At 39.5% G+C, this 27137-nt stretch overlaps 2 protein-coding genes across 2 annotated transcripts; both read left to right on the top strand.

Moving 5' to 3' along the window:
* Positions 1-1444: 1444 nt before the first annotated feature.
* PYGO1 (pygopus family PHD finger 1) lies at positions 1445-9630 on the top strand. Its single transcript, XM_030955383.1, has 3 exons — positions 1445-1582; positions 5943-6028; positions 7766-9630. Exons 1-3 carry the CDS (start codon positions 1534-1536, stop codon positions 8885-8887), a joined length of 1257 nt encoding a protein of 418 aa, XP_030811243.1. The 5' UTR covers positions 1445-1533; the 3' UTR covers positions 8888-9630.
* A 7608-nt stretch (positions 9631-17238) lies between these two features.
* On the top strand, positions 17239-25641 carry DNAAF4 (dynein axonemal assembly factor 4). The gene is made up of 9 exons (XM_030955333.1): positions 17239-18121; positions 18657-18804; positions 19184-19321; positions 20344-20580; positions 21313-21458; positions 22053-22162; positions 22902-23055; positions 24056-24161; positions 25052-25641. The coding sequence occupies exons 1-9, from the start codon at positions 17846-17848 to the stop codon at positions 25159-25161; spliced, it is 1425 nt and encodes a 474-aa protein (XP_030811193.1). The 5' UTR covers positions 17239-17845; the 3' UTR covers positions 25162-25641.
* The last annotated feature ends 1496 nt before the right edge of the window (positions 25642-27137 follow it).

The raw sequence follows: 27137 nt of genomic DNA on the forward strand, positions 1-27137 counted from the left end.
CAGTGCATCCCATGAGAATACTGGCAGTGTGCTGTACTTTGAGGTATGCGCATCTGGGATCGCTGCAAAGAGACTGTGGACAAATAAAAGTGATGTCTAGGGAAGGACAGAAATCAACATTAATTGAATTACTTTCTCCACTTTTCTTCTGCATTTTGCATAACTAAGTAATAGCCATACCAATATCTTAACCTTTACATGAACGTGTTTCAAATACTGGAAAAGTATCAACTACCCATCTAACAAGAAGGTACATAAAGAAATAGCACTGACAAGTACTTAGAAGTCAGGCACATGAGCAAACCCAATACTGTACAGCTGGGCATTTTTTATCCTTATAGGGAGAATAAATCTTTATTAAAATTGTACTTTTAATGCAGTTGATTAAAAATTTTGATACCTAACACCTCTAAAATGCAGCCACTTCAGCAGATGGGAAGCTGAGGCAGAATGTGTTTGCACAAGATTACACCGACACCGGCAGCGATTTATCTGTCCCGTGTGTTTTTAAGGGTTCGGCAGGGTTTACCGACGCCGTGAGGGCACCGGCTGGGCCCAGTGGTTTGTGCGGTACTCCCAGGCCAGACCCGGCCGGCGGGTGACACCCGGTGTGGGGAGCCCCTCCGTGCGGAAGGTTCCCCCGCCTGCCCGGGAGCCGCCGGAGCGCGGTGCTCCAACACTTCAGCCACCCCCGCGTGGGCAGGAGAACGGGAGCCGCGGCCGGAGGCGGGAAGCAGGCGTGAGGCACGTGCCGCACCGGAGCCGCGCCGTGGAACCCCTGACGGCCCCGGACGCGGTCCCGGCCAGCGACTCCCCCCGCACGGCGGCCGAGGCGGCCCCTGCCCCGCTCCCGCGCTCACGGGCACTGCCGGCCCCGGCCCGCCCCACGGCTGTCCCGCGGCGGGACCGAGTACCGGCGGTGGCCGAGCGGAGGGTGGAGGCGCCGGCGGAGCCGCCCCAGCGCGGCGCCTTTGTTCCGAGCGGCGGCGCGGCCGGGGCCGGGAGTCCCGCTGCGCTCATGGCGGGAGCAGGGGAAGCCCCGCGGAGCGCCCCGTGGGCTCTGCCGCCCCTGCGCGCCCGGGAGCCGGCGGGCAGCGGGGGGCTCGGCGCGCTGAGCGGCGCCGTGTCCGGCGGGGGGCGCTGCGCGGGGCCCGGCAGCCCCGGCGGCGGGGGCCGGGCTCGGCGGGCGCCTGCAGCCTGCGGGGGCCCTGGCCGGCGCGGCTCGGCGCTCCGCGGACCCCCGGGCGGCCTCCGGGCAGCGGCGCTCCGCTCGCCGGACCCCGCCTGGCCTGGCCCCCGCCGCGGGCTGTAGCGGAGCCCTCCCGCGCCCAAACTTTGCAAAGTCTCGCAGCTCCGCTGCTGGGGCGGCGGCGGCGGGGGCGGCGGCGGCGAGGGGCAGCGGCGGGGCGGGGGCGGCGGCGGAGGAGGCGGGGGCGGAGGGGCGGGGGGTGCGGGCCGGCGGCGGCGGCGGCAGCGGCAGCATCAAAGAGCCCCGATTCTTGCCGCCCTGGGAGCCATGCGCTGCTGTCTGTAATGTCAGCGGAACAGGAGAAGGACCCCATCGCGCTGAAGAGATCCCGAGGTACGGCGAGGGCTGGGCCGGGCCCGGGGGCGGCCGCCGCTGGGGCCTGGCTCCCGTGCGGAGCGCTGGCGGAGCCGCGGGATGCGCGCACCGCCCGCGCCGCCGCTGCCCGCCGGGCTCCCCTCGCCGCGCAGCGCGGGCCCGGCCGCCCCCGCCGCGGTCCCTCCCTGCGGCTGCGGCGGGGCCGGCGGTGCGGGGGCCGCTCGAAGTTTGGTCGGTGGGGCCCGGCCGGGCCCCGCGGGCTCCCGCAGCCTGCGGGCCCTGAAAAGCAGCCCTGGGGCTCTCTGTGCGCGCAGGTGTGCCCCGCGGGGGAGGGCGGCGTGCGGTCCTGTTTCTTGTGTGTCTGGAGATGTGCAGCGCATTAGTATGCAGCGAGCATACTGCTGGTGCAAGGGAATACGGCGGCAGTGCCACATGTCCGAGTTCGTGCTGATGCAGAGCCCATAAATTACACTTGAGTGTTCGCTCTTCTGCCCCCAGTCCTGGCTCCTGTGCTTGAGTCTAGTTGGGGTTTTGTCTTTCCCTTTTCGGGAAATGAAAAAATAAAAAAAACGAAATATTATTCTTTACTTATAGCACTGGTGTATGGCTCTGGTGAGGTTTGAGCTATGCGTTTCTTTCAAAGGAGTAGGGAGATGGGCAGAAATGCAGGATCTCCTCCGACTTCGGCAGTGCAGCTGACTTTAATGGCAGTGGCACATCAGCCTGCGTAGCGATTGTTGTGTCCTTATAGTCCTTAGACACAGAAATGCCTCTCTGAATGAAATAATCAAAGACAGTAGGATGGGTGAATGAGTTGGGTGAAAATCATGGCAAAATTACAAAATTTGCAATTTAGTGCTTCTTGCTTTCTTGCCTCCTGTTTTGCCCCTGGAATTCTATTGTTCTTGGTGTTTTAAGCTTTTTTTCTGGTTGGATAAATGGGAAAAGGTGTGGATTCCGCGGTGCATATTGTCATTGATTTACAGTTTGCTTTTCTAAAACTGCTATAGTAACAGCTGGATTGCGAGCTTGAAAATGAGAGAATGAAGACACACAGCAGTGTTACAAAGGAGACTGGGATTCATTAGACTCCTCCACTCTCAAGCCCCGATTCTGCAAATATTTAAGCATATATGGTTTCACATGCTGGAGTTACCCACCGACTTCCACCTGATTACAGCTTATTATCAAAACTGTTTACAGTCTCAGGGCCACAGAACAGGCTCACCAAATTTGGTTGAAATTAGACTATTTTTAGTTTTCTGTCTATAATGAAAAGTTTATTCAGCCATTTATGTTTCTTGGGAAAATGTTCTTACTGAGATAAAGTACTAAAAACCTAGACTGAGATTTGTCAGTGAATATATAAATATTCCATATTGTATTTGCAGTATGTTAAGTATGGCATAAATTACATGCAAAGTAAAAATCCCTTAACGTGTAAACCAAACTACAACTTGCAGTTCTCCTAACTAACACTGAAAATGTACATCTTGGGTACGTACGGAATAAAAGAGAATATGAGGCTTATCTCTTCTCCTTTGCCCAAGTGTGAATGGCTGAAATTAATTTTATCTGTAGTTTAATAGGGGAATAGTTATCAGATATGTATTTGTATCTTTAGATCCATGACATAGGTGATGTCCGAGTCAAAAGGATTGTATTTTTGCCCAAAAAACTAGTCTTGGACAATGAATAATTTTTCATTAGTTCAGCATTCCAAAATGCTTGGTACTCCTTTAATGAAAGTTTGTGTGGTAGGTACCAAAAGTGACTTTGTGGAAAGTTTATTTTGGCTTCATGAAAATGAGCCTTATTCACTCTTTTTTTGGAGGTATGCTAGGACTAACATTCTGTTTCCTTTCATGTATAAATTAAATCATTATAGAACCCACAGGGAAAATATAAATTCTTAGGGCTGAATTAAATCATTGGCCTCACACAGTGAGAAGTGAAAATACAAAGGCTTTGTGCCTTTCCAGACACACTACTCCCTTCTGTAAACCAAGGCATGTGAATGGCTGTGCTGATGAAAGTAATTCAGGTAGAAATTGATGGAACTTGTCACTGGAATTCTCATGTTCATATGCTGATGCTTTTGAAGAATGATGTCCCAGAGAGGGAATTTATATGTAGTTTTATAAAGTTTTAACTTCAGCTACTCTAAACCAGCACTTGTGTATGACCCTAAGTATTCTACTTGATCACAAATTTACTGATGTCTATGCCGCTATTGTTGAATTTATTAAAAGAAATCTGGATATTTGGAATATTTTGCTATCAGTAGTTAATGTCAATTATTTTTTAAGAGTACAGGGATGTGAAAAGGAGTGTCATTTATGCAGTTGTGAGAATTAGTGTTCACAGTGCAATCTTACACTAAATTTAGTATAAGCTTATAGAAATACTGGAGAAGAAGCTGATAGAAAATACAGGAACAGTTTTGAGAAAATAGATTATAAAGAAGAAGATTTATACAGTTGAAATTTAGGGAAAATTTGCCATAATTCTTTATGTAAAACCTTATGCTGTAGTCATTTAGTATCTACAGGTAATGTAGTGGCAATGCTTCATAGCACACTTAGTATGTGCAGGATTTTATTTCTAAATCAAGGCAAAAAGGTCTCTTTTTAAAGAGTAATCCCTAGTTTCTCCGATTGTACCTTAGACCACAATATGCTGTGTGCAAACCTGAATTTATTTTGAGACCTTGATTGTGACGTTATGCCCTTATCTTTGAAATTCAGACTTAAAATTTGATAGGTGTTGATCTGGGATGTCCATGTATCTTCTTTATGTGTAATGAAAAATAAAATCAAATTTTAACAGGGACAGCTAGGGCCAAAAGGAACTTACTAAAGCAGAGGCAGAACTGGATTCTTATTTGAAGTAGGACTGGTAAATTCCCTGAAACATCAAAAAAAAGGAGGCCTGGGAGAAGTGCTAGGAGTGAAAACTTGTCAGGCCTCCTTGATCAGGAGTATTTCAAATAACTTGGATACTTTGGTCTGTGTACAATAGGACTGCTGCTTCCCTGTGAGAAGAGATTTTGTGTTATGTTGCTGAATATTCCTAAAGCTGGTTTACCTGTCTGCTGGGAACGCTTGTCTAACAGAGCAGTGTAATGTCATACATTGTGCTGCTTTGCATAATACTGTTGATAATTCATAGTTATCTCCAGGTTGTCTTTGGTAATGAAGACCTGTGTGTTCAGCTGGATGCTTGCATCTTGATAAAGTTTGACTCATATTCTGAATATCAATTTTAAACAAACAACAGTAAAATTTTTAGGTTGGATTGCCTGCTTACTGTTCTGTGCTGTTACTATATATAAAAGAGCAAATAAGCTATTATTCTAATGGGCCTGGGAAAAAAAAAAGAATTAATATAGTTTCTTAATATAATGATGTTAGTACTTTAACATGTGTTGCTCTGGTATCACCCAAAAATGTTTCTCATACTTCAGCTCAGGGTTTTCTTTGCATTCCCATATTGTGGCAATTTCACTTGAGCCTGTGAAGACAGACTGACTGGGATAATAATGAGATTGCTAGATTTATTTCTCACTTATGGTCTAACTAGGGTTTTAAAATGGAAGCCACGATTTATACAAATTTGAGAGCTTGTCCCACTGTTGTGAAAGGTGGAGAATCCCAGGGGAAGTACAGATATCTCTTTGTATTGCTCAGAGTGAAGTCTGATTGAGCAACCAGTGAAATGAACATCCCTTACTTTTTTGTGCCAGGATAGCCTTGCTCAGTTATTTTATAAGGTTTCTGCAGAGGTGAGCTGGTTCACTGATTATTGGCAGGTGTCTTTTTGTTTGATCAAGTCTTGCATTTAGTGAAATTTATATTTGATGCACCGGAGATTAGTCTAAACAACACGGCAAGTTTTCAATGGTTTTTGTTCATGGATCTACTACTGTTTGCTTTTCTTTTCCTTCATGGTGGATTGTAACAATTTGTTGTATGTTGCTACACTGATGCAGTGTCTATGCGAGCTAAGAGGTGAGTCTTAGACATGGCTTTTTGCAGTTCTTTTGAAAGTTTTATGATTTATGCAAACAAGAAATACTTCTAACTGGTGATGTGGAGATGTTAAAAATCAAGGGACAGATAAAAATAAAATAAATGGAAATGTCTATTTCAATAAGAATGAGCATGAATGGGACAAGAAAGTGGTAGCAGACAGGTGTAGGAGGGATGTTAGCTTACCTCCAGATGCGTGCTCCTTTAGCACTTGCAACACAAGGCACCAGGGTCAATGCAAATTCAGTATTTGTAACAGATATCTGAGGCTATGGTAGTTAAAGGCAAACTTACAGTACAGTCTGCAATAAAATTAATGTACTATTGCACTGATTGATATCTTGTAGGTGGTGACAGTGGATTGGATGGGTTAGGAGGACCAGGAGTTCAGCTTGGGAGCCCTGATAAGAAAAAGCGCAAAGCGAATACACAGGTAAATTCCCTTTGCTTCTTTTAAATTCTTAATAAACAGTGTATTCAAATGTTGTTTGCTGGTATGAGTAGCTCTCATTGTTCAGCATATCAATTTCTTGTCACAAATAGCAGCTACATACCAAGTATTTCAGTTTTACTTTGAAGTTGAAATCTTCCTGAATACTAGTATTTGCGCTGAAGTTATTTTAATCCCTGTAAGTTACCAAAAATATATAAAGAGAGGAGCACAGTGAGACTGCAACAACTTGGATTTTTCCCATAGGGATTTGATTCTGAGGCAGACTTTTTTTAATGACTTTGTAGCCATTGGTAGAAATCTGTACAGCATGAGTAGTTGCCATGAGACTACTTCTTACCTTACTTTCATTTCTGTATGCATAGGTTTTTGGGCTAATGAATCAGTACAGTTTGTTAATGCTTTGACCAAGCTCTTGGCATACTCCCTGGGTGATGTCCAAGCAAAAGCTAAGTCAGGCAGAGCTCCTTTCCAGTGAATCCTTGCAATGTGACATTTCTATGCAGTTGTTCTTTCCAGAAAAGAAAGCCTCAATACAACATATCTGAAGCAACTGGGTATCTATAGCGCCGAGTTTTCCTTTGTGTATTCATTCAGCTTTGAGTGAGAGTATCTGTTAATTTGGTACTGCCCAGTGGAAATACCTTTATTTATGTAGGTAAAACAATCACTTTGCTAGGCCTATGCAGAGTCCATTGAGATGTGTATCTGTTTTCTTCATTTTTGTTTTGTTTTAAAGAAGTCATGCTGAAACTTGCTCTGAGAAATATTCCGTTACTTTACAAGGCTTCACACCTCTTTTTTGGTGGCGTTTCCTTGTGTTCTGGAATGGTAATAACTCTAGAGGACATGCAGATTAGCTTGTGTTCCTTCTGACCGGGTTAAAATTTGCAATGCAGCATTTTTTTTAAAAAAATTTTCAGTCTTAGTTCATTAGTACTTAGGAGGAAGTGCTTCCTGTGAGCACAGTTAGTGTGAGGGTGAACCCAGCAGGTGTTCCCTACAGGCTAGTCTAGAATGAATTTCAATTGTATGACTGCACTGCTGACATTTAAACAGACTCTGGGCTCCATTAAACACTTGATTATGCTCTGTAACCAGAGCATAATCCTCGTGTTTCATACCTACTGACTATGCTTTGCAGACTGTCCACAATCCCTGAATGCTGTTTGGTATAGAAATGTACAGCATAGAATATTCCACAGACTATAGAAAATACCAGTCTGCTGACTCCTACATTCTAAATGCCTTTTTTAGGGTTATAGTACCATTAGGTTTGTATATCCTCATGGAAGTGGGGTGTCTTATGAGATGTATATTCAGTAACATGAACCCAAAATCAAGTTAGGGAAATGCTTCAAATCTGCTCTTCAACATTTGGAAATACTTTGTGTATGTGTTTGTGACAGTTGGATTTCTGTATTGTTGCTTGTCTTTGGTAAAAGATTATGAAATATAAGTCACATATCAAGTAGTATTTTCAACTGCAAACTTTTTAAAATTCTGAAACTACTATAAATCACCACATTATCTGGAGCTCAAGCTCCTCTCCTGCCTCTGAAATTTCAGACAGCCTGGCAGGGTGCAGCGGGTGAATTTTACACAACAGCTGAACAGTTCTTTCAGCAGTTGTATTGCTAATCCAGAGCCTTTGTGGATGGTCTGTCTTGCAGGGAAATACTAAAACTAATTCAAGTGTTGTATTTAAAATATTTGTAGGGGTCATCATTTCCTCCTCCATCTGAATATGCTCCACCACCGAACCCAAGCTCTGACCACCTTGTAGCTGCAAATCCATTTGATGACAACTATAATACTGTGTCTTATAAACCACTTCCTTCAGGAAATCCATATTTTAGTAATCCTGGTTATCCTGGCTTTGGAGGTTACAACACTTTCAGAATGCCACCTCACATGCTGCCCAGAGTGTCCTCACCATACGGTGGTTCTTACTCCCTCAGAAACCAGCCACATCCTCTTCCTCAAAACCCTGTTGGCATGGGTTTTAGTCGACCCCACTCTTTCAGCTTTGGTCCTCATGATAATCCAGGTTTTGGGAATCAACCACCTTATGGCAGTGGTCAGATAAGTCAAAATGTCAATATGTCTGCTCAGCATTTCAGACCAAATCCTGGGGAGAACTTTGGCCATTCTGGTCAGATACCTCACCCTGATGTGCCAACTAACTTTGGTCCTGGAAACAATCCAAATTTTCCAAATTCACAGCTAGAGTCAAACCATTCTTTTGTTCCTCCACCAAACACGTACAACCAGACAAAATCATCAGCACAAAAGCAAGACTTTAGTCAAGGTGCAAGCAAAGCTTCCAGCCAGAACCCTGCTGCTCATCAGCATCATCACAGGACAGAGGATGTTGTGAGTCAAGGTAACAGTGACCTGAAAAACGTTACTCGAAACAATGTGGTAAATCAGGATAACAGCCATTCTAACAGTGCTGAGAACACCAATGCTGGCCACTCAAATGGGACTCAGAGCAAGTCCCGCCAGCCTCGAGGTACTGCTGAAGGATGCAACTCTGAAAAGAGCAGCAAAACACCCCTCCATCCCAGTCGTCACGGACACTCGTCCTCTGAACCCGTGTACCCGTGTGGAATTTGTACACATGAAGTCAATGATGACCAGGATGCCATCCTGTGTGAAGCCTCTTGTCAGAAATGGTTCCACCGGATCTGTACAGGCATGACAGAGTCAGCCTATGGGCTCCTCACGGCTGAGGCATCGGCAGTGTGGGGCTGTGACACTTGCATGGCTGACAAGGATGTGCAGTTAATGCGCACCAGAGACACTGCAGGGCCACCTGCACTGAACACAGAGGGCTGACAGCCTGAATGGCTGCTAGTGGAGCAAGTACTTGCTATGAAAATTCGGTTACAAATTGGGTACTTCACTTTCTGCAGACAATCAGTTGTGTTTGATTGCTGTCATCTTTTTTCCCCCTAATCTGTATTCATTCATAAACTTCCATCTCAGCTTTTGTACTCTTAGTTTTATGTGTGCAAATGTTTTACAGGATGGAATATTTTTTGTTTCTGATTAAACTGTAACTGACAATTGATCGGAAGTAGGATGAGCATTGACAATATTATTGAAGGAAAAAATGTGCCTGTATGAATAGCCCTAATTTGCTAGTGTATATTCATGTGTTAACTAACACTAGCATTTATTGCTTGGTTTTAATGGTACTATATTTGCAAGTACTCATTACTTTGTTTTTTTCTTTTGGCGTGAATGTCTGTTATTGATGTTCTTGCTAGCCTTTCTTTGAATATAGTAGAGATGACATGGAGGAATGTGCAGTACTAATAGTTGTTATTTTAGGGTAAATACAGAGAATTTTGTATGTGCTTTTTCCTATTTTTGAAGTAAAGCATTAATGTGCTATTCAAAAATCATGAATTCATGCTTAGTAACACAATGAAACCCTCTAACTATTACACATTTCTGTTTCCTTGAAAAGGCAATAATCTCTTGACTTCTCAGCAATTACATGCTGAAGGCTCTTGCTAGGCCTTGCATTATGTGGAAATTGTTGTGAAATAACATTAAATTGGAAGAAGAACACATCGAGTTTATGAAGTCCACTCCTTTAAATCTAGAGAATGCCAGAAGTAGGGTTGCACATGTAACCTTAATTCATCTGTCTTGAGGACATATCTTGGGATGCAGTCTTTGCTCTGTCATGGTTGTGCAGTCATGCACCTCTCTCTCATTCTTTCTCCCTGATGGTTCCAGTCTCCTGCCTCAGTGCTGCCTGAGAATTGGGGATGAAGTAGTGCACAGAAAATCCTGCCCAGCTCCTAGGGCTGTGAGCTCCAGCCTGCTCAGTCACCCTGAGCTTACACAGTCCACTTGGCATGAAGGAGGGGGCAAGGCAATGGAGTGTGCTCTCTGAATTGCTTGATAATTTGGCTAGCAAAGTCTTAAATCTAAATTCCCTACACTGCCTCAGCCAGTCTTGCAGTGAGGAGGTAGGAAATCTAAGGTGAAGAAAGAAAATACAGCTGTCATATCAGGTGAGTTTAGCTCACATCAGAACTAAGTTATCAGAAGTTTAGCTCCTTTGCTAAACCTGATATCCTACTGACAAGTATGAATGGCACTAGAGCTTCATGTGTGATGCTAAGAAATTCTATTTTAATAAGGGTAATTTGATCTTATTCTTGATCTCAAAAATAACTCCCCTTCTTTTTTGAATGTCAGGAAGCATCTAGCCTTGAACGGTTCAGCCTTAGCAGTGTGATGAAGTTGCACATGCAACTGAAAAAGTTTATTTTGAGAGAAATATTGTTTGGAATTAATAAAAGGAGGCACTGTGATAACAGATTCTGCTTGGAATATGTACCACTGTGCTGGAAACAGTCTTTAAACAGCAATTACATCATATGTCAAGCTCACAGGTACTAGTCATGTTCCTTAATGTGATAAATTTTTCAGGTCTGTGATGATGAGTGATATAGGAGTTTATAGAGAATTCAGTCATCTAATAAAGAGGTAGTTTTCATGGTAAGCCATGCTAATGAGTGAAAGTAAGGCCTGTTTGATAGTTCACCATTTTGTTTGATTTTAAATGGGCTCTACTGTGTACATTCCTGGAAGATCCTGTGCAGATCTACACAACTTGTTTTATTTTAAAAGTGAAAAGTTTTGCTGTATAAGTGCAGTATTACCCCGCTGTTTTTTTGTTGGGGTGGTTTTGTTTGGTTTTTTGTTTTGTTTTGTTTTGGTTGGGTTGTGGGTTTTTGTTTTTTGGTCCTTTTTTTGTTTTGTTTTGTTTTTTTTGTGTTCCTCTCATCAGGAAAAAGAAAATCATATCTAGAGTGTAAGTGACATATTTTATATCTTGAGAATTTTCCTGTATGGAGATGTAAAGTGTAAGATAGATCCAGAGCTGCTGTTTTCATCAGTAGTTGCTTTAATTTAGTACATTAACTAGACTTAATCTTGTTTTGTTAGAGGTGTGATTTTAAAACCACCAAGAAAAAACCAAACAAGCAACAACCTCTGTTAAAGAGATTTATTCTTCAGTAGTGCTCCTAATGACTGACAGACTGTTTGAATTTGCTTTTGCTACCTGAAGTAGCAATTAAACCAAACCTTGTTTAGATGGATTTGTTCCTCTAGGAATCAGTTTAATCTCTGCAACAATTAGCACTGTGAACATAATGGAGCTGGTTCACACCTACAGTAATGTAAGTGAAATCAGAATTTTGCTCAGTGAAAATTCAACCAAAGCTCCAATGATGATATTATTACCTTTCCCACTCCCACACCCCCTGCCTCTTGTGAGAAGATTTTGGCTCATTTCTTCTCAGAAGTCTAATTCATGTTTTGACATTTGGAGCAGACATTGTATTTAAAATAGCCATGTATTTCTTAATCTTTTCCTCAACCCAACATGAAGTTAGGCAACTATTTTCTAGATTAGCTATCAGGACATTAGTATTTAAACATAGTGTTCTTAAATACTTAAAATCATCTGGAATATCATTTTATAAGGCCTTAAATTGTGTATTTATGAAACTTATTCTAACAATTTATTTTAGATTTTTTTCTAAATGGTATTATATTGGGTTTGTAACCCAGTAAATTTTCCTCATTTATTAACTTGTAAGTTCAAGGCATTAGCAAATGTCAATGATATGAAATAAAAACAAATGGACAACCAACTCCACACTTGTTAGGACAGTATTCTTAGAGATAGGACTGACAAGGATCTCCAGAAGTCATCTAGCCAATATGCTTGCCCTACTGATATGTTCTTGGCATACTTGAACTCTTTATCTAGAGAGCAGTTATATTTTGGTTTTCTCTGCATGTGTTGACTAAGTAGTAGTTCAAGTATGCACAGGAGAAACAGCAATCATGTTTAATTAGTGAGGTACTAGGAAAATGTCAGCTGATTAGCATTAGAAGTTAGTTCTAGAATGATGGGTGGGAGGGAGGGTGGGAGGGTTGGCTAGAATAGGTGAGGTTTTTGTAATACATGAAACAATTTGTATTGAACTCTCATGTGCTTCTTTCATTACTGGTGATTTAGATTGTACTGGTGCTGCACACCAAAAATATTGCAAAGATTTTGTAAATCTTGCAAACCTTAACATTTTTGTGGGAAATGCCTGTGTCCTTTTACATGGTTTCTGGTCGTGATCAGAAATGCAGCCTTATATTGCTCCCAGATTTTTTCCCCCCTCAGGCTGAAATAGACAGGTATAAATTGGATTGTGCTGTCCTTAATACTTTTTTGCTAGTGACCAGTTTTAAATGAGAAAACACGTGACAGGGCTGGATACAGACTAGAGGGCAGGTAGCAAAAATCCTGTTTCTTCCTGTTTTACTCATTCCTTCTACAACTTGAAACTAGCAGGTTTGTGCTTGTCTCTTCTAAAAGAAGATGGGACTGATGCTTACTTCCAAAGGTTGTTTAGAGGCCTAGATTTTATTTGAGATGTTCAGATGAAAGAAGCTAGAGAAAAGTAATGAAGTTTGCTCTACTTAAAAAAAAACTATTATTTTGGGGGCTGCTCAAAGAAGATTATACTTTGTGACCTCTGAAGTTTTTAATTTAAGAACCGGTTTTGTAATCACATTTTTCAGGCTTAATTTCAAGCATGTGACAATTAATGAAGTCAGTGAGACTGCATGCACACAGTCAAGAATGTTTTAAAGTGTTTGCAGTTTGGGGCCTGTGATATTTGCAAGTGAAATGCTTATATGGTTTGAGATTTTTACAAAATCAGTGGTGTTAAAATGTAGCACCTTTTTAACATTTGTCTTTATTCCAACTTAATACAGTAACACATCTGCATTAAATATATCCCTCTCATTTTATAAATAAGCATTGCCTGTCAGTAAAAGTATTGGTGTAACATTTTTAAAAAAAGAAAGTCATGCTTCTTACCATGTTGTATGTGACTTAAATGACTGTTTCATATTAAAACTAATCTTTCCTTATGTACTGCTTAAATATACCTGTTTTGGGATATCAGTTCAGTACTTTTTATACAATCTTGAATGTGTTCCACATTGGTGACATGTATTTTTGCAACAACTTTTTTGTTTTGATTTTAAATTAGAGCATGTCTGATGTAATACATGCATTAGTGCTGTGGTGTGTGACAAAGTTAATGTACGTAATTCAAATTGGAAAAGTTTCCAGACTTTGTCCAACATTAACCCTGTGGCCAGGGATTAAATTACTATGTAATACAAATTATTTCATACCATGATGTGTTTTAAGCTACTCTATGAAGTATGTGAAACATTATTGTTTATGGATTGGTAGCTGGTGAGGTGTCTTGCATAGAATGAGGTATGATAGATGGTAGCAGTTAATAATTAAAACTGAGTACCTTCCAGAACACACAGCACTGATATGCATTATCATCTTGTTGCCATTACTTAATATGAATTTCTTAATATTATCACTGATAAATGGGTGAACATTTGGTAATCAGCTCTTGTGTGTGAAAATTCTATTCTAACACTCTTTACTTATTTCACAAAACATATAATTTTTTGTTAGTTTAGAAGGCATATAATTTTTTTGTCTATTGGATGTGATTAGATATATGCAGGAGGATGTAGAACTGGATGTATTTTAAAGTTATTCTGCAGTTGCTAAGTTTTGGCAGAAGCTTTCTATATTAGAATAGACTCTTCCCTAAAATTGGAAACTAAGTGTACTTAGCGGAACTCTTTAAGGCAATATAAATATCCTACACTACATCTTGAGTTATACACATTCACTTCTTTATGTGGAAGTGATAACTTCTGCTTTATATAGAAGAAAAGAAAGGTCCCTTTAGTGGCCTAGTGCTGTGTGTCACCAGTTCTGGGGTAATTAGTTCTGAGTGGTGTTCAGGCCCTCAAAGGTGCTGCCTCTAGCATAAAGTTTTCAGTGTCACCCTTTGTCTCCTGGTTTAGAAATGGCTTATCCCAGCACCATGGGGAATAACTATTTCTGCATTGTTTACCATACATAATTTTCCTTTTCATGTTCAAAGAAACCTTCTCAAAGTAATTTTTTGATCCAACCCCACCTTTTTCCTTGGAGATTTGTGCACTGTATTTCAGGAATTGCTGTACTGGAGATGTTTTGGGATTGGAGTTATGAGAGTTGTCTCATCTTTTCCTCTACAGAATGGTTTAAATCTGAGCTTCCTTATAACTTAAGGAGGGCAAGCTCTTAATATATTATTTTTTCTTTTTGTTTTTCTTTCTTGATAGTTTCTTTTCTTTCTGAAATGTGAAATTATACAAAGTTGTTAGGGATTTTTATTCAAAACTTGGTCTTTCCTCCAAGCTTGTGTTTGTGGCCCTTTAGAGCAGGCACTGTGGTCTTTAGGGCCTTCTGAGTTGGAATTCTTTGTCCACCTTCTCCTTTTAGAGTTAAAAGTGAGTAGAAAAAGGCAAGTTACCAATCTACTGCCATCCAAACAATGCAAAATCTAAGCTGATTAAGATTGTTGACATTTAATTTTTTTTGTTAATAATGATGTGATATTTTTACCTTTTAGAAGAACATATATCAGAATCTGATTCAAGTGTTCTTGGAAAATGTATATGGTAGGCTTTGTCCAGCACTGTATGTAACTTTGTTGCTTTCTGTTGTCTAGTTTCAATTTCTTTTAAAATAAAGATAATTTTTGTGGGGAAGTTGCCTGTGGACTTTCTGAAGATGATGTAATGCCTAGATGGATGCTTCTCATATTCTGCCTGTGGGAAGGCATTTGGATTAGGTGTAATCCTGCAAGAAGCAGCATGAGGTCATATGGGTCAGAAAATACAGCTCCTGCCTCTCTTGGAGAGCTCCACTGCTCTGTAAAGGTGTTCATCTGCAGTGACTTAAATCAGATGGGAAAAGATCTTGTGCCTTCAGCCCCATTCTTTACTCACAGGATGGGAAGGAAGGCTCAAGCATCATTTGTCCAAATAGATTTTTTTAAATGACTTTCTGCACTTGGAAAGTGATTATGCAAAGAATCATTTATTCCAGTTTATAAAATTATTATTAAGCTCTTCCTGTTAGTTAAAATGCCAGAACTAACACATACTAACTCACTGCTTTACCAATAATTTTTAAAAGTAACTGATATAGGTCCCAAGCTACACATGCAAAACAGTTTGTTGGAATAAAGTGTCATAAAATGTTTCTGCTTTCTGTTAAAAATATGGAGGAATGAGAGAAATGAGAGAGAATTTAGAAAGGATGTGAGAAAAAAAGGTTAATAGTTAAAGGTAAGAAAATGTAAACTATCTAAAGGAATTTTTTTCTCCCATATATGAAAACTTCTGAAGCCATTAGAAGTGAAAAAAACCCAGAAAAGATATATGTATGTATAGGCAGCTGGAAGGTGCAGAATATTAATAATATTATTAAGGTTTGTCCGGAACATAAATCTGCATCCTTCATGGCACAGGAGATGGGAATTTAGGAATCAGCTTTTCAATGGAAAAATTTATCTTCTTTCACTGCAAACTTTTCACTGCAGACTTTTGACTGATAAAGTTAATGCCAGCAGAAGAACCATGCTGCCTGGGTGTCTCTTGTTTATTTTACAAGTGTGCCACAGTGAGAGCACAGCAGCTTGTCCAGGTAAGGCTGTGGAGTGGGTGGGACAGAGGTGGTGGTTCTGCACATACACATCAATTCAAAACCTTTAAGGTTGATCCAAGACCTTGCTGAATCCCTTTTGTGTTCTTTAGCTGCTAAATCTGCTACTTTGACATAAAACCATGTTAGTGATGTTTACTGTTTCTCCTACAAGCCTTGCTTTACAGATCTAGGTTTTAAGTAAATAGACATTTTGGTTGATGTATGGGAGCTCTTTTGTGTAATTTGAGAAGACTAAATACTGGTAACCATAACTGTGTCTTGTAAAGCATGTATGCATAATATAGTTCTTCTAGCAGGAATAAATAATAAGCTGCTTCATTTCAGTATATTCTCTGTGATTAAACTAAAAATGACACCTGGGTGACCAAGGCAGAAGACCTGCACTCAAAACCTCTGACTTTCTGGATGACTACAGTTGGAGTGGTAGGAGATTTTGAGTTACTACATTATAACTATTCTTGTCTCAGTCATATTTTCTGAAAAATCCCTTTGCCAGGATTTCTTCTCCTGGGAAGATGAGAAGCCTCAGAGAAAAAACAATATTATCTCATTTACTTCTCGCTGTTTTGCTGCTTTGGAATGTGGCTGGAGATTGTTTACCAACAGGCACATGTTTGATTGGTTTCATGTGAATTGTTTTTACTTAATGACCAATCACCATCAGCTGTGTTGGACTCTGAGGAGTCACTCATGAGGTTTTCCTCCTCATTCTTGTTAAGCCTTTTGTCTGTATCCTTTCTCTTTGTTTAGTAGAGTTTTAGTATAGCATTCTTTTAATATAAGTACATAAAATAATAAATCATCCTTCTGAGAACATGGACTCAGATTCCTCATCTCTCACCTCATCCTGGGGACCCCAGCAAACTCAACAGATTCTAGCTGCTGCTGCTATGTACTTTGAATGTTCTTGGAAAGAGGAATTTTATTCAATTATCAGATTCCAGTCCATGCAAGGATTCTTCCAGATGATATTGATGTGAGGGTGAGTGAGGGTGGAGAATAACCCAGAAGTCATATGAGTTATGATGGATTTCTTGCTCTAAAAAAGTTATAAATCTCTGCAATACCTACTTTTATATATAAACAGTACTTCTAAGTAACCTCTACTATTTTAATATTGCTGTGTATTACATGTAATAGAACATAAAGATTAAATCTTAACATAAAAATTAAATCTTCAGTGATACACATTAGAAATACTAGCTATTGTGAACCATGTTAAACTCCACTACTCTTGGTCTTATTTTAAAAGAAAGCCGGAAAACTAGACTTTTTGTTTCTGGATTTTTCCTAATATTTCTAGGTAATTGTATACTTTTGAGGAACTTAATCATACCTGAATTTTTATCCAGCTGTGTTTGGCTCATCTTCAGGCTGTATTCTCCAGAAGCAGTTGTTTTCAATATACTAGACTTTATTTTGGCAGATACAGTGTTACAGTTTGTTTGAGAAATGTGGAGTGGTAATGTGCAAATTACCTCCTGAGTTTTTGGCAGAGACAGTGCAGCAGACAATATTGCTCAGCAATAGCGTGGGGCTGCCTGTATGACCCAGTTATTTTTAGGGGACATGTGGAAGTTTCAGTGTCAGCATTGCCAGAGTAGGTCAGGGAAGGTGATCCTGCCCTCTGCTGAGCCGTGGGGAGGCCACTCTTGAAATGTTGTGGGCAGTTCTTGGCTCCTCACTACTGGAGACATGGAGATCCTGGAGCAGGTCCAGCACAGAGCTACCGAGTTCTTTCGAGGGTCTGGAGAATCTCTCTTACAAGGACGGGCTGAGGGAGCTGGGCCCGGGTAGCCTCCAGGAGAGGTGGTTGGGAGGGGGCCTCAGCAATGGGTATAAATGTCTGAAGGGAGGTGCCAGGGCAGGGAGCCAGGCTCTTCTCAGCGGTTCTGAGCAATTCAACAAGAGGCAACAGGCAGAAAATGATGCTCAGGAAGTTCTGCCAGAGCTGAGGGAGAACTCTGTGGGTACAGGCTGCTCAGAGAGCTGTGGAGTCTTCCTCGCTGGAGATATTTCAGAACTATCTGGACACAATCCTGTGCTATGTGCTCTGGGGTGACCCTACTTGAGCAGGGAGGCTGGACCAGATGGTTTTTTGATTAAAACTAACGTTTGATAGTTTTTGTCAGCAGTTTGTCTCTTTCTAGAAATGTTCGTGGATGACACGAGCTGCGTTCCTCCCTGCACTGCCGAGCTGCGAGCGCCGGTACCGCAGCCGCGCCCGCGGCCCTCAGGCCCCCAGGGACTACAGCTCCCGGCGTGCGCCGCGGGGCTGGGGCCGGGAGCGGCCCGGAGCTGCTCCGGCCGCGGCGATGCCGGTGTGGCTGCGGGAGCGCAGCTGGCGCCAGAGCCTCACCGCCGTGTACCTCTCGCTGCCCTTGCGCGGCGCCCGGGCCACCGCCGCCAACATCTTCTGCAGCGAGCAGTACCTGAAGGTGGGAGCCGCTCGCCTCACGGGCCTCCTGCCGCGCCCGGCCGCGGGGCGACTCCGGAGCCCTGCTCGGCGTGCCGTGCACCATGGCAACCCTTCAAATTCAGAACCCTTTATCTCTTATCATCTCCCTCTGTCTGCTGCGGGCTGTTAAACACCCGTCCTGCGGCAGATCATGGCTTCAGCACTGCTCATTCCCTACTAATGCTCTTCCCACTCAACAGGTGCCACTGCCTTTACTCTCTCTCATTCATGGACTGAATTTATACATTTGCTTATACTGTGGATAATCCTAAATTTGAAATCCATGGCTTCTGTTGCAGTGCTGAAGAACAGATTTTTAAATCTTTACCTTGTGACGACCCACCCTTAATGGGAAGGAAGCACCTTCTCTGGACTTCTACAAACCTCCACAGTGAATACAAAGCAAATTAGTCAATTCTGTCTGTTTCTTGAGGTTTACTGTATGCTTGTGCTCTGCTTTGAATATGTGAGAGTTAATTTAAAATAGTAAATATTAGCACAAATTCTTTTTGTAGGTAAGCATCCCTCCCTTTTTGTTTGAAGCCGTTTTATATGCTCCTATTGATGACACAAACAGCACAGCAAAGATTGGAAATGGAAACATTTTCTTCACTTTGTATAAAAAAGAACCGGCCATGTGGGATTCCCTAACTCTAGCAAATGGTAAGTTTTCTACTCAGAAAACTAGATTCTGTGTATGGAAACCATACTGAGAAACTTCTGCTAGTAGATATCTGCTCAGTTCAGCCTTGTTCATTATTAAAAATGAAAGTATGTGAGAACAAAGAATATCTACTAGTTAGAATATCTTCTAGTTCTAACGTGTATGAAATAGTACAATATTTCTTGTAAAATTTACATTTTGTGTTTAGGCAAATCTTAATTTTTCTGTTTTAGAGATGGGCTTGTTAGACACTAGTTTGTCAAATTGTAATCATGTTGTATTTTGCCAAAGTAGCAGAAGAAATCATGTTTTCATTAACATGTTATATACTTAATAGAACATCAGGCCTCAATGACTAAGATAGTTTATTTTTTTAAGCTGACAAGGAGAAACTACAACATCTGAGAGAGAATGCTGTTCTAAAAGCCCAAGAAAAGGCAAAAGAAGAGACAGAAGCAAAAAAAATTACAAAACAGGAAAACAAAAAATATGCTTTGGAGGCCACAATGAAGGTAGGTTTGGATGAAGCTCTGCAAGACATTCATGTAAACAGCTACCAACTAATCTGGCAGATGCTTTGTTAAATGTATGTTAAAAAATATGAAAAGTTCCAATTTTTGTTGTAGTGGTGGTGAACCTTATTATTATTTCTTTGCATTTAAACCTATTTATTACCAAATATAAAAATGTTACTGACAAAGTGCTTACAAGTTGCCACGTTCTGTGAGTAATACTAGTGAAAGTTTTTGGTGACAAGTTCAGATTTATGTCTGTTCAAAGGAGACTACAGTCATATGGCAAAACTGTAGTCTTTTGTGGCCTTTGCAGGTGTTTAGTCCTTTAGCACTGTGAAAAAATACTGATTTCAAAAATTCTCACTTATTCTTTGTTTATTTTATATCAGACTTGCTTTTTTTTTTGTCTTTTGTGTGTTTGTGTCTTTGTTATTCTGCTTTTTATGTGTATTTTAAGATATGTTCTTACCATTTTTATGTATATTAAAAAGTCTGGTCCCTTCACTTGTGTTCCAAGGATTTTTTTTTTTTTGAGCATGCAATAAAATTTATGAAATTTTAAGATTACATATGCAATATTGACCAAATAGAACTACAGTTAGTGATTTTTTTAGTAGCAACATTGTACCTCTTCTAAATATGTAATAATCTCAAAGAGAAGAGGAGAAATAAGAAAGAGTATATTTGGATAATCACATATATTTTTCATTTCTGTATTTTCCAGAGATCTACATTGGAACATGGCTAGGATTTTCACTGTTTAAAACTTATTTCTGAATGTTTCTGGATTGCACCTTAGGGTTGTTAGTGAAATACTTTAAAGATTAGATCTTTAAAGCTGATCAGAAATCTTTACTCTCAGGCATTTTCAAGCATCTTAATTAACTCTGCTAGTATGGTCACATTATTGGTTACTCTATGTTGGGATATGGAACTGGGAAAATAATGGTAACTTTAACCTAGTCAGGTCAGTATTATCAGATGTTATGTATCTCATAGGGTTTTTTTTGTTCAAATAGCTAGAGGAAGCAGAAAGAAAAAGAATTGAAGATCTAAAAGAAAAGGAGCGGCAGAAGGTCACTAAAGAGTTGGAGTTATGGAAAAAACAACAAAAAGATGGTGATAAATACAAAAGCATACAAGCAAAAGAGGAATTACATCAAGAAAAAGAGCCATTAAAAGAGAGAAAAAATGAAAAAATGAACAAAACTCGGATTCCTAATGAAGGAAGTACTAAGACAAGACTCAAATCCACAAGAGGTTGTATAATTGAACTGTCCTTTGTAATTCTTTAAAGTGTGGGTATAACTTTATTCCCAGATGTTTCTAATTTATCACTTTGTCTCCACCATACTGAACCAGTTCTTTTAGCTCACAGTTATTTTAAAATTATTTTCAGGCAATTTATTGAGCTAAATCACATGAGTTCTTAGCTCTTGTTGAAGTCTTTGGAAATACAAGGGTGGGTTTTGTTCTTAGCTTTAGAAAAGTAAATCAGAAAGCCTTTCTGGCAATGTAATGCAGACTTCTTGGTGGTGGGGTTTCTGTTACCCAAAGTTATCCAACTGTTGGATTTCATGGAATATTCAGTCTCTGTTTGTGCTCTCTGTCCTGTGTCTTGGATCCATGGAGAGCCAATTCAGGGAACTAAACCAGCAGAAGACATTTAATTGTTTGTTTGATTTGATGGGTTAGCTTTAGCTCTTGTTTTTGCCCTGTCACAGCATCATACAAACAACAGAGAGAGGTGTAAGAGGAGTTTAAGTTCATTTGTGACAATGCTGTATAATTCCATTTATTTACTTGCTACATTAGGAAGAAAAATTGTTTGAACCTTCCCTTCAGAAGAAGAAGTCTAAGCTTTTCTCAAGCAATTAGAAGTTTAATTCTAGGGTGCCACATTTCTAAGGCAGGTGTACTTTGGACATTAGTAAAAAACAGAAGAATATCTTGCTTAAGTTTTCATTTCCAGTGCTCTAACTCTTTCCATAGGTCATGGCTCCTGTAGTATATTTTCACAGGATTTAAAGGAAGAACAGTTACCAGCTCCCCGAGCTGCTGCTACAATTAAAGTCAACTTTACACCACGAGTTTTTCCCACAGCTCTGCGAGAATCTCGTGTTGCAGAGGAGGAGGAGGTAAGGTGGGGAATTAATTATTGTGTATTCAGTCAATACAAAAATAGTGTCTGTGCTAAGGAATGTTACCTGTGCAATATCCTCATCTTCCAAGGAAGGCAGTCTTATTTAAATTAAGAGATAAAAAACCAATTTTATACAAAAATTCTTTTCACCATGTCATGCAGATTAATAAATAACATGTTCCTTGTTTGGGAGGGGGAGAAAAGGCAGTGATATTAATTTAATTCCTTGAAGTACAAAATTTGAAGTGTCCTAACTCTTATATTTAAGATTCTTTCAGTTCTGTCTTAAAAGAAGCTCACAGCTCTTTTGAGCTCAATTCAATGAACACCAAGTGATTTTGGAAGATCAAAACAGACAAGTAAACAAAAATGTATTAGAGATGTGGTAATCTGACTTCTCATGGTGGTAAAATACTTGGGGAAACTTTGAAGTTTTTCATATTGGACACTATCAAATATTTTCCTGTGTCTGAAATATGTGGTCAATAGAATTCTTTTGATAAGTATGAGTGAAGAGATGAAAATAAAATCATTTTCTAGATTTGAATTTTTGTTTCAGAAATAATACTAGCACATTTTATATTTACAGTGGCTACATAAACAAGCAGAAGCTCGAAGAATAATAAATTCTGATTTATCTGAGCTGGAAGATTTAAAAGAAGAGGAGAAGAATCCAGATTGGTTAAAGGACAAAGGGAAGTAAGTTACATTCCACTTGAAGATGCATTAAAAATGAATTAGTTTTATGGTGTTTGTCTACTGTTCAGTTTTGGCATATTCTATTTATTCTAGACAGAGTTGGTGAATGTCTAGAGTAGTCATGGTAGTCGTACTAGAGATTTTATTGACAGCTTAAGGGGTTAGAATCTGATAGGATTCTAGGGATAGAATCTGATTGCATCTGAATGAGATGCAATTGTTGAAGCTCATGATGAACAAAATCATTGTAAACATATTATGTATTTTCTTCTTTGAAGAAAATTGAGGCAGTGCATTATTATATGGAAGTGGATTTAATTTCATTTGTACTTTTTAAATGAGACATTAAACATCTGTGTAAAATAAATTTTAGGGACTTTATACAAATATTGGTTTATTTATATAGCTGTGTTATAGAGAAAGCTTTGATTAGGAAATCATAATCAGATATATAAAGCTTTAAAAATGAGTCCTGTGTCTACATAAATGTGTCCACTCTTACAATCCTTCATTGCTTGTAAGCAGTGCCTATTTTTGTTGTGTATCTCTAAGCTATATTGTCAGCAGCAAGGTGCACTGAACTTCAGCTATGTTGTATTCAGAAAAGGCTATAAAGGGGCATTTCAAAGGAGAAGATGCTAAAATCTCAAATCTTTGAAAATGAGTTAACAATAAGTAGGTGTTTATTTTGTATTTATCCCCTTCTTTAAATTGCATGTTTCACTTTTTTAACACTTAGCAAAATGTTTGCAATGGGAGACTACCTTGGGGCTGTCAACGCCTATAACCTTGCAGTGAGGCTGAACAATAAACTCCCCCTGCTGTACCTGAACCGTGCTGCTTGCCACCTGAAACTGAGAAATTTGCACAAAGCTATCGAAGATTCCTCCAAGGTATAAAATCCAGGAGCTCAGGCTGAACAAAACAAAAAATCTTTTGTTTTGTTACTGTGATGGTTCTGTTTTAAGCAGATCTGTAAATAAATATTAGTGCAATTCAAAGTTTTAAAATTCAAAATTGATATAATGAAGCCATGGTGAAATATTAAAATTTGATAGCGATGAATGAACTTTCAGAAATTTAAAACAAAACAACAATAAAATAAACCCTAAAACCAGGCTTCCACACATTTGTGACAAATGACCATATATTGGCCAATATGTTTCTTTACAGATAAAATATTGTAGCAATATGTACACTTGAAAAAGCCCACGATTTGGAGCAGAGAAAAACAAAATCAAGTATACTCATACATTTTCTATTATGTTGTGGTGTGCTTCATTTGGTTGGAAGGAAAAAAAAAGTGGTAGTGATGAGCAGGATACCTTAAAAAACTTCCAACAAACCAAACATTTTTAAAGGAGGGCTGTATTGTCCTGATGTGTTAGCAGCTGTTATTTGTGCCACAAGAGGAATGATCTCAAATGACACCTGAATAATGTGGGAAAAATTTTCCAAGAATTATTACTTTTTGAACTAATAAGTACTTGAGTCTTGAAACTTGGGGGTTTTTGGTCTTACTTTTTCTAGTAACTACTACTAAAACACATGTGCTTTTTTAATGCTATGTTTTTCTTTTTCTTTTGATAGCATGATAGGTTATATGATGTATGAAATCAGAACACATTATTTGGCTTCAATAAACATTTAACATGGCATTTGTCAGTTTTTAGCCATGGCAATGTAACTGTAGTTGGATACAGATCTTAATGACTACAGTCACAAGCCATTTATAGTTAAAATTGTATAGGTATTTACTATTTCAGTTTGAATAGTTATTATGTTAATGTATAATAATAGTAATTAGGAGAAAGAAGTGTTTGAAAGTTAGAAAAAAAACCCAAATTATGGAAAACCTACTTAAAAATACTGTGGGTATTGTCATTTGTGAAGGCTCTGGAACTGTTGACACCACCTGTTCCTGATAATGCGAACGCTCGAGTGAAAGCCCATGTGAGACGTGGAACAGCATTTTGTCAGCTGGAATTGTACACTGAAGGTGAGGCCTCAGTTTTATGGAAACATGCACAGGAATTTATAGGGACATGCAAGTCATGCATGCATTCCTAATTAAGGAGTTTTTCCACTGAAGATATTAAAGTAACCTGAAATATTTCTAAAGTACTTGTGAAGTGCTTAGTAACATCTTTGTAAAATGAGGTAGGAAGCCCATATTAATGAGTAAAATGCTACATCAAGTACATGTGATTTGTGTGAAAATAACTGAATTTACAGTGTCCCTATTCAGTTCCTCAAGAGTATCACATCAGTTTTGTAAAGCAAATTTACAAGTGAAAGCTGATAATAGAAATTGAAAATATTCAAAATGAAGGTGTTGAAGCTTTGGCCATTGTTTACCTTTTTCTACTTAGGCATCACTTGGTTATTCCCTTGCAGCTTCATTTGCACTTTGAAACCTTATAAAAAAGAATAATGTAGGCAAGATTTTACTTCCTGTACTCAGGATTTGTTTTTTTCCCCACAAGCTCTAGTTTCCACACTTCATGTCTTTTTTGTTCATATTTTCACACAGGATCATTTCCTCTCTTCTGCAGAGCACTTTTGAACAGTCCCTTCATGTACACACACACATATATAGGTGTATATGTACATGAATGAAGAGGGTCTATTTTCATGTTTCAAAACCTGAAAATATTTATGTGGTAGAGTGTTTCCACTACAATTATTTTGTAAAATAAGATAAACAAAATATAAGTTTATTTACTGATGGAAGCTAAACTAATGTCATTCTGATGCCATCTTACTGAAGTACAAACCTCAGGATCAATGCTTTATGCATATGACTGGGGAGTAGTTATTTCCAGTTAGTTGCTAAAGAGGATGCTCTTGCATTATTGATTGATATTCTTATTAATGTGTCTATATTAGGCCTCCAGGATTATGAAGCAGCTCTCAAGATTGATCCTAAAAATAAAATTATAGAAAAAGATGCTGAGAAAATTCGACAACTAATTCAAGGAACAATGCAAAGTTCTTAATTAAAAAAGTATAAAAAAGAAACTTTGATGCCTTTGAGGACATCAGAAGGAATCTTATTTCTCTTCAGTGCGTTACCTAGACATTTTTCTGCTTCACTTGGAACACTTACAAAATTGGTAAAAGATAGGATATATTATTGGTAATATAGTATATTAAACATTATTAGATACATTTTATATAATTTTGATATGAAGTTGTTGTATTTTTGCTTTTTATTAGCATTCTGTATTACTCTGACAATTTGAAACCCTGGACTTGAAGCGGTTCCTTTTTGTTAAGTGCTCTTTCCAAACTGGGGCCATTTCAACTACACTTCTTTCAGTAGCAGTTTTAGCAGACTTCTGAATTTTCTGCATTAGTCTCTTTCCTGAATACCCTTTATGACTGATTTCTGTCTTTATAATAAAGTGTTTATCATGCAGATATATATTATTGTGTGCAAATTTTACAGTTTTGTATCAGGGAGAAGGTGGCAGGCATTGTTTCCAGCCGTTTTACTTAGAGCCTTGAGAGGAGTGCTGAGGTGAGTCAGAAATGTCTGGTACAGAAAATTGCTGCATTGCACTGCAAGGGGCTGAAAACACTTTTTATACCAGCTGGAAGGAGGGCAGTACAGCAGTTTGAGTGCCTCTATTGACTGTAATGCTATACTTACAGATATTGCTGTTTGAGCTATACTTACAGATATTGCTGTTTTCTTTTTGTAATTACTGAGGGGAAGTGAGGGCTAAGGAGAAGAGACAGGAGAACAACAGGAGAAAGATCATCTTAGTCAGCCCTTCAGCTAACAGGGCAAAGCATTTGAAATTTGTCAACTGTTTTTGGTCAGAGCAAACATTGCTCAAGATGTGTATTGAAATACATGCATGGTGGAGAGTGAGGAACTTAACATTTTGACCTTATTTAGTAAACTGTGGACAGTGGTAATTTGACTCGTAATGACTATGGAAGAGAGTAAAATTTGAGATTGATGTAAATTTCTGCATTAGTGATAATCTTGACCATAGAAAATATCTTAATATGTGTAGCAGAAATAGTATGGATAATAAAAATATGAATGAGAGTAAGAATAGAGGGAGACTGTGGGTAATATGATTTACTTCTGACCTTTTTTAATAGATACAGAAATATGAAAAATAGAGCCCTAGAGAAATTTCCAAGTGACTATGCTTCCTCACTCATGTTCACATGCAAGTACTTTTATTTTTATGTGTATTTTATGTTTATTTTTATTTTTATTTTTTCCCCTGTAGGGACTGAGTTATCACATGACAAATACTTTTTGGTCTGTTTATGGAAAGTGCTGTAGTGCTGTGTTGATGAGCCTGCCATAAATCTTCTCTCAGTGAGGTACCTCCCTTAGTGCTGCTGAGCAAGCCAGTTACAACCTGCTGCTCTTGAGGGGCAGTGAAAGCTTTTTTCTGTCTCTCAGTCATGTAAGAAATGAAGCTGACACTGAAGTTGCTGTCTTAGATAAAACTCGAGTAAGACATTGCCTTTATTAATGAGACCTGTTGTTGTCAATCTCCCATTTATTTTTTGTTCCAGTATCAGAGCAGTGTTGGGGTCTAAACCTCTGGGATTTTGGATGATCTGCTCTGTTTGTACAGTGCCTGTTGGTGAGATGTGCTCTAGGAAGGTGGATGGGGAGTTAAGAGCTGCCTTATCCCAAGTCTGAGTGGCTCTTGGGACAGTTTCTCCTGAAGTAGCAGGGCCTGTGCTTTGAGACTTTCCAAATTAGTTAATTCCCATTTATCAGTTATTCCACCTGAGGCTAGAAGAATCACAGATTTATTGTCCATATACAGTGCCTTTGGGTTTTGGTGGTTTTTTTTGTTGTTGTTTTCTCGTTTGTTTTTTTTCTTCGGGGGTAGGGGGGCGGCATGTTCTGGGGTGTTCGTTTGGTTGGTTTTGGGGGGCGGGGGGTGTGGGTGCCGGTTGTCTGTTTATCCTTTCCCTTAGTACAGGCGTTCCT

This window comes from Camarhynchus parvulus, chromosome 10 (assembly GCF_901933205.1).
Source record: "Camarhynchus parvulus chromosome 10, STF_HiC, whole genome shotgun sequence".
NCBI classification, from domain to species: Eukaryota; Metazoa; Chordata; class Aves; order Passeriformes; family Thraupidae; genus Camarhynchus; species Camarhynchus parvulus.